The sequence below is a fragment of the Priapulus caudatus genome, unplaced genomic scaffold, assembly GCF_000485595.1.
Source record: "Priapulus caudatus unplaced genomic scaffold, Priapulus_caudatus-5.0.1 Scaffold38, whole genome shotgun sequence".
Taxonomy (NCBI): domain Eukaryota; kingdom Metazoa; phylum Priapulida; class Priapulimorpha; order Priapulimorphida; family Priapulidae; genus Priapulus; species Priapulus caudatus.
Window position 1 is genome coordinate 412,433 of NW_014577099.1, and position 10,926 is coordinate 423,358.

A 10,926-nucleotide genomic window follows, 5' to 3' on the forward strand; every position below is an offset into this window, starting at 1 on the left:
AAATTTACGTTTATAATCGTAGCAACAGACCTCAGAAGAGCCCAGACGCTCTGCGGCTCTTGTATGTATCTAGATTGATTTGATTTGATCACGTTTGATTTGGCGATAGACGAGCCTCGGCAATTGCTCCATTCCATGATTCAATACGCCTATTCAGTATTCGTGCCTTTGATTTGTCAATTCGTCAAATCGTCAATTCGGCGATTCAATTTGGCAATTCGTTATTTAATTGCTCAATTGAACGTTTGAATGATTAAACGACTGTTCAATTGAACAATCAATCGATCAATTGAACGTTTGAATGATTAAATTGACTGTTCAATCGAACAATCAATCGATCAATTGAACGTTTGAATGGTTAAATTGACTGTTCAATTGAACAATCAATCAATCAATTGAACATTTGAATGATTAAACGACTGTTCAATTGAACAATTAATCGATCAATTGAACATTTGAATTTTGACACATATCCCCCTCCCATATGTTTATGCCGCATCTGTCTAGTAAGATCAGATCCTTGCACAATGTACAATAATTTTCTTTGCATTTTCTTGATGTTCCATGCAGGATGTTTCGTGAAATTTTGCCTGTGATGGATTATCCCATGTGTATTCTACATGTTTACAACAAATAATTGATTGAAAATTAGAAAAACAAAATATTACCTTGAAACATTAATAAGTTAGTTTTAAAACAATGATGTTTTGCATAATAAAGTGTTAATAATGACGATAGGGCCTATAATATAGAATCCAGCAGCATTGTGATGTGGATTATGAAGGAGTCATATAAATTCAGCTAAGGCACCTGGTGTGCATGAGCTTAAAAACATTAAAGTTAATGTGGGTAATACGTGGTGCATACGTTAAAACTACAAAGATAACAACATTTTTAATATTGTCGATCATACTGGCGCTGAGAGGGTCTATGTCCCCCGGGGTACTGCCGGAACGTACCCTGGGTAGGGTCCGGTATACCGAAACGTACCCTGGTACTATCTAATATGCCGGACCGTACCTCGCCTACTCCACTAACGAGTCTAGGGAGTCACCTACGCCTACTCCCTAACCCAAACCCTAACTCTAACACTAACCCTAACCCTAACCCTAATCCTAACCCTAACCATATCAAATAGTGACCAGGGTACGTTCCGGTATACCGGACCGTACCCAGGGTACGTTCCGGCAGTACCCTGGGTGACATAGACCCTATGACTATGAGCCATACTGGCAGTAGCAGTATCCAATTTATTGTGGAAGCGGTTGTGTGGTCTGCGAGTTACTACTGAAATGTGAAATCGCCTGAAGGTTTACGATATTTTTTAATAGAAATAAGACGACCCCCAGATTAATTTATGCAGTCGTGCTTAAGTAGAACATAAGGTAATTCAACACGCCCGTGTATTTGCTCCATGGTCAATACAAATCGAGAGATGGTTAAAAGTAGCACTGTAGCGATATGTTTTTCGAAAGCGCTCTTTGCTAGAGGTCTAATATAATTCAATAGAATAGTGGTTTACATTCGCGCGCATGCGCTATAGTACAACTTCCTTGTGACCCATTATACTGTACGAAGGCGGCGCTCACTAAGTGTTGCAATACCTGCATGCGTGCCATTTTTTGGTACACGGCGTACGTTGCGACACGGCGCACAAGCAACGTTCGCAATTGCGCAACGGTTCAAAGCCCGGATGACATATTTGCTAGCGTTACTACGCACTTTGACTAACGGCGCGATTGCGCCAGCTGGGTGAGTTCTGGATGCTTCTGACGCTTGCTATCGCTCCTAATTGGGAGTTGCTGCGTAGCTGGCTGGTTGGCTGGTTGGTTGGTTGGCCAAGACCGTTCAGGGTCGAACGCGTTGGCTAGGCTGAGTCATGCGTACGCGTTTCTATTTAGCCAGGCTGCATGCGCCATCATTGAGCTCCAAGTTACATGCGAGTTGCGACGCACTTTGATACAGTGGTGTGTATGAGTAAGGCAAATGAAAAGGGGGCGTGAACCGTTTATGTGCAGTTGCCCTTGGTGGCACACGTTACTACGTCTTACTAGTTATACCAAAGACCCTATATGCTGTATATACGTAACTAAGTATATAGGGTCTTTGGTTGTACTCAAACAAAGAGGAAGTTAATATGGCTCATAGGGTCTATGTCCCCCAGGGTAATGCAGGAACGTACCCTGGGTACGGTCCGGTATACCGGAACGTACCCAGGTAACTATTTGATATGGTTAGGGTTAGGGTTAGGGTTAGGGTTAGGGAGTAGGCGTAGGCGACTCCCTAGACTCGTTAGTGGAGTAGGCGATTGAGGTACGGTCCGGCATATTAGGTAGTACGTTCCGGCAGTACCCTGTGGGACAACCCTGTGGGACATAGACCCTATGAGCGACACTAATAATGCTCATAGGGTCTGTGTCCCCCAGGGTACTGCCGGAACGTACCCTGGGTACGGTCTGGTATACCGGAACGTACTCTGGTAACTATCTGATATGGTTAGGGTTAGGGTTAGGGAGTAGGCGTCTCCCTAGACTCGTTAGTGGCGTAGGCGAGGTACGGTCCGGCATATTAGATTATGATAGTACCAGCAGAGCATATAAATCACGTTGAATTATATGGACGGTAACCAGGGTACGTTCCGGCAGTACCCTGGTGGACATAGAGCCTCTCAGCACTAATAATGAGCACACTACATATCCATTTTTGTCAACACTTACTACAATCAAATATATGCATAATATTATAGGTACTCATATGTTATTTTCTGTAGATAGAAAGGGTGTGTGAATTGTCAGATTTACAGTGTGAGTAATTATCATATTTAATCACCGACGAATAATTAAACATGCCATATTAACGCTGAGAGGGTCTATGTCCCCCAGCGTACTGCCGGAACGTACCCTGGTACTATCTAATATGCCGGACCGTACCTCGCCTACTCCACTAATGAGTCTAGGGAGTCGCCTACGCCTACTCCCTAACCCTAACCCCTTAACCCTAACCCTAACCATATCAAATAGTTACCTGGGTACGTTCCGGCATTACCCTGGGGGACATAGACCCTATGAGCATTATTAGTGTCGCTCATAGGGTCTATGTCCCCCAGGGTACTGTCGGAACGTATCCTGGGTACGGTACGGAATACTGAAACATACCCTGGTAACTATTTGATATGGTTAGGGTTAGGGTTAGGGAGTAGACGTAGGCGACTCCCTAGACTCGTTAGTGGAGTAGGCGAGATACGGTCCGGCATATTAGATAGTACCAGGGTACGTTCCGGCACCCTGGGGGACATAGACCCTCTCAGCATTAGTGTCTTTTACCTGTTATTCATGGTGGCAGTAGATGGTGACGATTATTAGTAATAATTGCTCCATATACTTTTCCCCGAGGTGTTTTGGGGTGTTCGTGGTGGGATATATGCCACCTTTGGTGGGAAGACATGATGTGAGCTATTTGTTTGAGTGTATCTAGTAATACGTAGTACTTAGCGAGTGCCACTGAGGGCGACTGCACTTACACAACTAACATGCTCAGCATCGCCCCAATCTCCTGTCTACACTGCCACAGAACATTTCGAGTGCAGATCAGCCTCTAGCGCACACAGTAACGCTGAAGGGGTCGTTGTCGTATCAGGTACTACATATATGTACCCGAGATACATATATGTATACACAAAGTGTACCAGACTTGTACTACAGAAGTGTACCCTAACCGTAACCCTAACCCTAAACATACCTCATATAAAAATATAAACATAAAACTAAACGACCTAAAACTACCTCGCGGTACATATATGTAGTACCTGATACGACAACGACCCTTTGTGCCACACTAACCAACACCCTACACCTGTCCACATGTGATTAAATGCAAGTTTCTGCATTTATAAAAAAAATTCTGCAATGGATGAGCGAACATGAACCATACAATTTTTATTGTTATCAAGCGAACATTGCAGAGAACCCAACTCTCAGTGCTTTTGAATAGTTCCAGTAGAATGTGATTTGACTGTTTTCCTATGGTTTAGTTCCGCTTATAGGAAGCCCTACCTTTGCACTGATTAAACTGTAGCATGCAAGATGATGCACAGCACGGAAGATAATTGACCGACATGTAACGCGTGACGTACAAAAACCTTCCCTACAAAACAATGCAAACATGCCAGATATGAAACTTGTTCTATTACAAAATGATATGAGTATGTAGTTATGAAAAACTGTATACTGTTGTAATTAAATGTTTATACATTTGTATCAAGAGTAGCATTTGTTTGTATTTAAAATTGTATGTGACGTGCATCTAAATCGTGGCCTAAATGTGTTAGTTTAACTGCTCGTCAGATTTACACAGAATAGAAATAATTATTACCTGTATGCAATACCTGTATATGTTACCTGGCCCGCTATCTGTGCACATGTATAAAATAGTAATTATCTTTTTTCATGCTCTCTCCCTCTCACCTGTATACAATCTGCCATTTTCTCTTTTTCCCTTTCTCTCTATGTTCTTTGTCTATTCCCTCGAAAACAATCCTTTAATGTATATTGAACACAAACAGCTACTATCCCCTTTCTTGCTTGCTCATTTATTGTGACTATATAAGATAATCACGATAGTTACACGGGCACACATTTTGAATTGCAGGACGTCGCTGAAGCTAGACAGCCTAGACGATGCGTGGGTCTTGGACGAGGAAGATGACATGCTATCAGACAAGCATGGCTGTCCTGCATATGCATCCCCAGAGATTCTTAATAGCACCAGCTCTTACTCGGGCAAGGTGAGTGGCTAGCATGCAAGGCAAGTTCGCTAAGAAATAAGGAATATACCACAGACATTGGCATTGCCATAATGTTGGGTAAATGTTAACAATCATGTGCATATTGTGGGAAAATAAGTAACTGTACAGGACACATGTACCAGCGTACCACCTGTTGTTGTGGGAAAAGTTGCTTTGTTAAGCCCATGTATTTGCAATCCAGCTTGGCGTCCATAATTGTATTTTACAATGTGGTTTGAGTGTACACTACCATTTGTGATCATATCACACTAGGTATCTATAAGAAGTTGTATCGCGAGCTCATTATCAACTATAGATTCTGCAGAGATGCCAACCACTACGATTTATCCGTATTTTATACGAATTTCTATTCCTTTTGCACCACTACGACCAGTTTGTATCAAACTACGAATTTCACTGTGATCTTTTTATTTTTTTTTTGTCAATTATTGTCATTTTTTGTCAATTTATTGTCATTTTTGACCCTCAGACTGCAGGAAATTGCATCTCAGAATCAAAAAATTTTCCAGGGGTCATGCCGGACCCCCCTAGCAAACTCGGGTCACTACGTGACCCTCGAACTACTCATTTGATGACCAGAAACTACAGATTGCTTCAAATATGTGTTGGCATCTCTGCTTCTGTGAGACCACACGCTGCGTCTGACCACAGTCGGGTGAACTAATGCATGTTGGCTCCTCGTTTGCAATGCAGGGAGCAGACGTCTGGAGCCTTGGTGTGATGCTGTTCACGATGCTCATCGGCCGCTACCCATTCCACGACACTGAGCCGACGAAGCTGTTCAGCAAAATACGCAAGGGCCAGTACACGATCCCGGACACGGTGTCGTCACGTGCCAAGAGCCTCATACACAGCTTGATGCGGCGCGAGCCCGCCCAGCGCCTCTCTGCAGAAGAGGTGCTCGAACATCCTTGGTGAGTTGATGGCGTCGCCAGTCCTACCTTAATTGCACGACTTAATTGACTACCTTGTTTCGACACTCGGTAGGCCGCGGCCGATTCCATACCCTCGTCCGATCTCGGCTGTTTAATGCAGGTTGCCGTAGTTGAAACTATTTAGATTAGTCATGTTGGAAGTAGGTAATATTGTGAGAAGTGATTGCTCGTGGCAAAATCTTGATCGTAACATATGGTAAATTATAGTATTGAGCTCTGTCGTATTTGCAGTGATTCTGTTAAAAATTGCATTCTCAAAGACCAAATTAGGATATTAGTTAATTTAGATTTAGGAAGTTATAGTTCCTCATCGTGGTTGCCCGTTCAAATTCCCACAGATCACGATATGTAATGAGTAGGAGCATATCACCTTTGGTATAGTTGAGATTAGGTGTAGATACAGAATCATCTGAGATGTTCCAGGTTACGTTTTTACTCAGCTGCTGTTTCAGTGCCTGCAAATCAGTGAGGGTTGATACTTTATCATGAATTCTGCTTTTTGCGCTTGTATGAATATCAAAAGTAAACGTTGTCTATAATTGATTTGTTGTGCCATGTGCAGGTTTAACAACAGACACTCGTTCAGCCTTCCCCGGATGGACAAGGATGCTAAGGATGTAGAGCAGTTGGTGCCGAGAGAGATTGTGAGCGACGATGATTGGTTCACATGAACTGCGCCAACAGCAACAACGCCAATCATTTCACATCTAGTCCACAGCCGTGGACATGTCGCGTGGTGGACGGCGACTTTCCGGCTCTAGTGCGCATGGACGTGTTTGTGCGTATACCCGCCATCGCTGTTTCATGCTTACAGTTGTTGTGATGTGTGTGTATGTGTGTCTGGCCGTTGTGCGCCCGTTGAATTTTAGCATGGTTCACGGTACATGACGTTGAGTGTGAAAAATCTGTGTAGGCGTTTTCGATGCGTGCTTAGTGCGTCGTGGCATGTATGATGTAGAGGCACGTACCGTGAAGTCGTTTGGCCTGTAGGTGCGGGGAGTGAGGATTTTTGTCATGTTGCGTGCTTCAGGTTTTACAGGCGTGTACTTTCATCGTTGTAAATAAGAGGCAAATAGTAATTACAAATGTACAGAAGTTGACAAAGATCTCTGTGGTTGGATTGTTAGAAGATACAAAGTTTAAATTCTGTAAACTATGCCTAACTTGTAAGAATATGTGTACAGTTGTTCATCAAATTCGATCAGTTCTACTATGATTTAGAGGTAAAGATAGGAGAGAGCATATGAGGTGTGCATGGGTGAGTCTGGGCGTGGCTTGAATGTGTGAGCATGTGTACGGATGTGTGCGTGCGTTATGTGCACGCGAGTATTTTCTCATTTCGGCTCACAAGCTGTATTCTTCTGAGCAGCAAGTCAGCCAGCCGAGTGTTTGTCTGTCTCAGTGTGGGTGAATGGTATCATAGTAACAAAACTCCACATCTGACCCCAAGTATTTTATATGTAATACGGCGATATGTCCAACTTAAGTTTGACAAGATTCTGTTAGCATCTACTCTCTTTCAACATGTTCAGCACTGTCGTTTGCATTTTTAATTGTGTAATGTTTTATTAAATGATAGTAATTATCCTGCCTATGAAGCGGGAGCAACTATGTCATAAAGTGACCTGTGGAAACTAACGTTTGATAAAATGAGTGTTTTAGATGGCAAGACTTGATATTAATGTACATTTGATGGTAGCACATGCAATTTTTAGTAACAGATTACTTTTTCAAGTAGCACTTATAGTAATAAGCATCACACAACATGAAAAACTAAATTATTGAACTGATACTGTTGTGTTCTTTTTAAACCTCACTGTTTGCTAAGTCGACTGGAACTTCTTTTAAAGACAGTGGTTTGTGAATTTGTCAAACGTTTGACTGCAATATTATGGTATGTTAATATCAAGCCTTGAGTAAGTTTAAATTTAGTATATCTTGTTTCTTACTTTGAATCCAGTAAGCCGCATACCTTAAGTCTGGGTGCATCCCATCAGAGTAGTCATACATGCATGGTACGGGTCCGTCAAATAGGGTGTGTGGTCATTCCGAAATTCGCCATTATCATATCCTAATTGGCAGGACAGTTCACCTACACTGTGGCATAATAGGATGGGCACAGACTTGTGCTATATATATGCGAGCAAATTTCAAAGTTACAGCTACGATATGTTCTACTATTACGCAAACCGCATGAATACCTCTAAACGGACCGATAAAAGCCCTGGTAGGGTTGGAGCTCCGTATGGATTTCCGCACTAGCACTTGATCCCTCACACTTGTGAGTCACCGGTTATGTGCATTGCAATAGTATAGTAATAGAATTAAAAGTGGCTGTTTTAACGGCAGTGACCAATGCAAGTTTAATTAGGAGACGTATTTGCTGCACAGCGTTTACTATTGAAAGTACGTAATCTTCTCCCAATGTAACGCATGATCAACTTCATACATGCTTTCTATTGAGGTTTATTGGATAAATTGGGACCAGTTTGCTTTGACTTGTTGTCTTACGCGTTGTCTGGCTGCTCTCACACACTTGTTACGTGCCTGTAGGTATTGAAAAGCGTTTCTCTATTGGTTACTGCCGAGTACTACTTATTGTTCTGTTCTCTGCTTCAGATTTTTTGGTTATTTTTCTGATTGTCGTTCGTCTATTGGCATTAAACATTACGCGTAGAAGTACGAGCTAAAGTCAAATGCTGTCACGTGCAAGTGAATTTTATACCACAAGTCTAAGATGCACAACAAATCCAATAGGTATACATTAGCTGTGCCTGTAGTTTCCATGTCTCTGTGCTGTTTGAATATGTCTAGGCACGGCAGTGTACTCGTGGCTGTACATGTAGTAGTAGCAGCAGTAAGATATCGTCACATATTTTGTAGTGTGTGTCAACCAGGGCTAGTTGGCCCCTGTGTCGTTACCGTTTCCAAAAAACACATAACAGTGAATGTGCGCAGGGATTTGCAAGCATGTGTACTGACTGTGCAACGTAACAACACTTCACAAGGCTCACCTAGTGTAATTTGGATTCAACTGACAAGATTATATGTTTTCATATTTTCTGTATTTGGTCTAAAACTGCGACTGTGGATGCTTAACTATTGCTGTCACACTTGGCACCTGTTTATGTTTTGTAGATGTCATCAAGATGTTAAACCGTTTAAAATAGGACTTGTTCGATTTAATTACGTTCTGATAAGTGTGTTCTGTGTATCTTTACCTGTGCGTATACAATATTTTAATGAATGTTGAGTGTGTGCTGTTCAGGCATCCAAAGCCAGTCGTCATCATTATAGTACAGTATATTACAGCACTTATCGTACATATGTACATTTCTGGGTAGAAACCGCAGTATAATTTCTTTGTTTTATCTCCGCAGACATGTACATGTGTGCAGTGAGTTCCGCGTGCCGTGTTGTAGAGCATACTAAAACTTTGCCAGCTCCTATAACTGTTTTCCGATGTAAACGTTCGCGTATTTACGTCTATGGAACGTTGTAAAGACCTATTTTGTAACCGCAAATCACACTAGTTCATACGTTTTTATAATCATCAATTTGTAAAAGATGCTGCTAACATGGTTTTTACGAGAGCAGGCCTTGGTAACACACTAAAACTATTAATTTGTGGTGTTAAGTGATGATGCAATGTACCTGCAAACCTACAAGTGCAGTTTTGCTACGAAATCTTCATAATTGAATTTCATACAAATACAGTAATCAGTATAGTCGGTCTATCGTCACGCGACTATCTTCTGCCGTGTAAACCGTCTGCACTGCACGTATGTAGATGCTCGTCAGTTATGTGGTAGTAGTAGCTATTGTGTATCTGCTATTCAGAAGCACTCTAGAAATGGCCTGCTGTACAGATGGTAATATCACTTGCGGATCCCACACTTCAGCGGTAAAATAAATGCTTGTGACATACATAAATGCTTGTGAAGCAGCTGTTGATTTTAGCGCCACAGTTTCTGTGAAGAGAAAGAGTGAGAGAGAAAGAGCGAGAGCGAGAGAGAGGGAGAGCGCTCGCGCTCGCGCGCTAGAGGGTAGCTAATTTAAAGCTCTGTATAGGCGAGTGGTATATCATCATGCATCCGCCTGACTACATTGCCAATGCAGATTTAACACGGTTGGTGTCCCTTGACGTGATATAAACGACCTGGACGTTTCAATAGATTGGGAAAACTTCTGGTCTGGTAAATCTTTACCATTCAAGAGGGTGTGCGATGTTAGTACGTCGTAATGCGTTATCGTAATGTGTGCTGACGTCGTTTCACGCGGGAGTTCGCATGCTCCTTAGGCTGAGAATGGAAATTTATGCATTTTTGATGGAATTGCTGCTTCACGTTACGGGTGCAGCGCTATACGTGGTTATTGGTGGATGGCGCAACCATAACGCTGCAGTTGTATGATCTGGTCTGTTCTGTGGCTAGTCTTGCAACAACCATCATTAGTAGTGTGCAAGAGAAGATTGATCTCACAAGTTGCGTGAAGTAGATGGCTGCTCGTTATGACACGTATAAGTTATCTGTTCCCTTCCTCTCCGTTTCTCTCTGTTCATATCTTTCATTCATCAGTTCACTGGCACACACGAACAAACAAAGGCGCGCGCGCGCACTCTCTTCTCACACATATATTTATCACCCCCTTATGCAAGCATGTGTCCGGACAACCTGATAATGATCGCACTACATGAATGACAGGTGCTGATCCCAAGCTGACCTTTGGGTTTTATGCAAATATATCCTGTTTCTGAAATCGCTCGACGCTGTATGGAAAGTTTGGAGTTTGTCTTTAGTTGCATCTCTGTGTAGGCTGAGCGGTGAACGCGGTATGGCCCGTTGCGCTCGTAAAACTTCACATACTCTCCTGGAAAACATATAAAAGATGATAATGCAGTAGCGATGTAACGTATATGTGGCGCTACGCGCCGGTACGATAAACCGTATCACCGCCTGTCCGTCTAGTGTTGTTGTTACTCGTGGTGTCCCAGTCGTTGCACAACACTTCTGTACGAACCACGCCGTATTCTTCAGGAGTGAAAGTATTGCCGTTCAAAATAAATGTTGAAATTATCGTCTCTGTAGAATGTTTTATTTGCTGGCTTTGTCATGTGTAGTTATTGCCGACCAGAAAAACAATTAAGATACTAAATAGAAAACTTTATTCATTTTTCAGTGCTCTACA

General features: G+C 42.4%; 1 protein-coding gene across 2 annotated transcripts in view; it reads left to right on the forward strand.

Moving 5' to 3' along the window:
* Positions 1-10,815, forward strand: part of LOC106819080 (tribbles homolog 2-like) — a 21,970-nt gene extending 11,155 nt beyond the window's left edge. For both annotated transcript variants that reach the window (XM_014823744.1, XM_014823750.1), the window contains exons 4-6: positions 4,648-4,783; positions 5,498-5,718; positions 6,302-10,815. In XM_014823744.1, coding sequence (XP_014679230.1) covers positions 4,648-4,783; positions 5,498-5,718; positions 6,302-6,410 — 466 coding nt within the window. In that variant the 3' untranslated portion in view covers positions 6,411-10,815. The remainder of the gene's footprint in view (positions 1-4,647; positions 4,784-5,497; positions 5,719-6,301) is intronic.
* Positions 10,816-10,926: the final 111 nt, after the last annotated feature.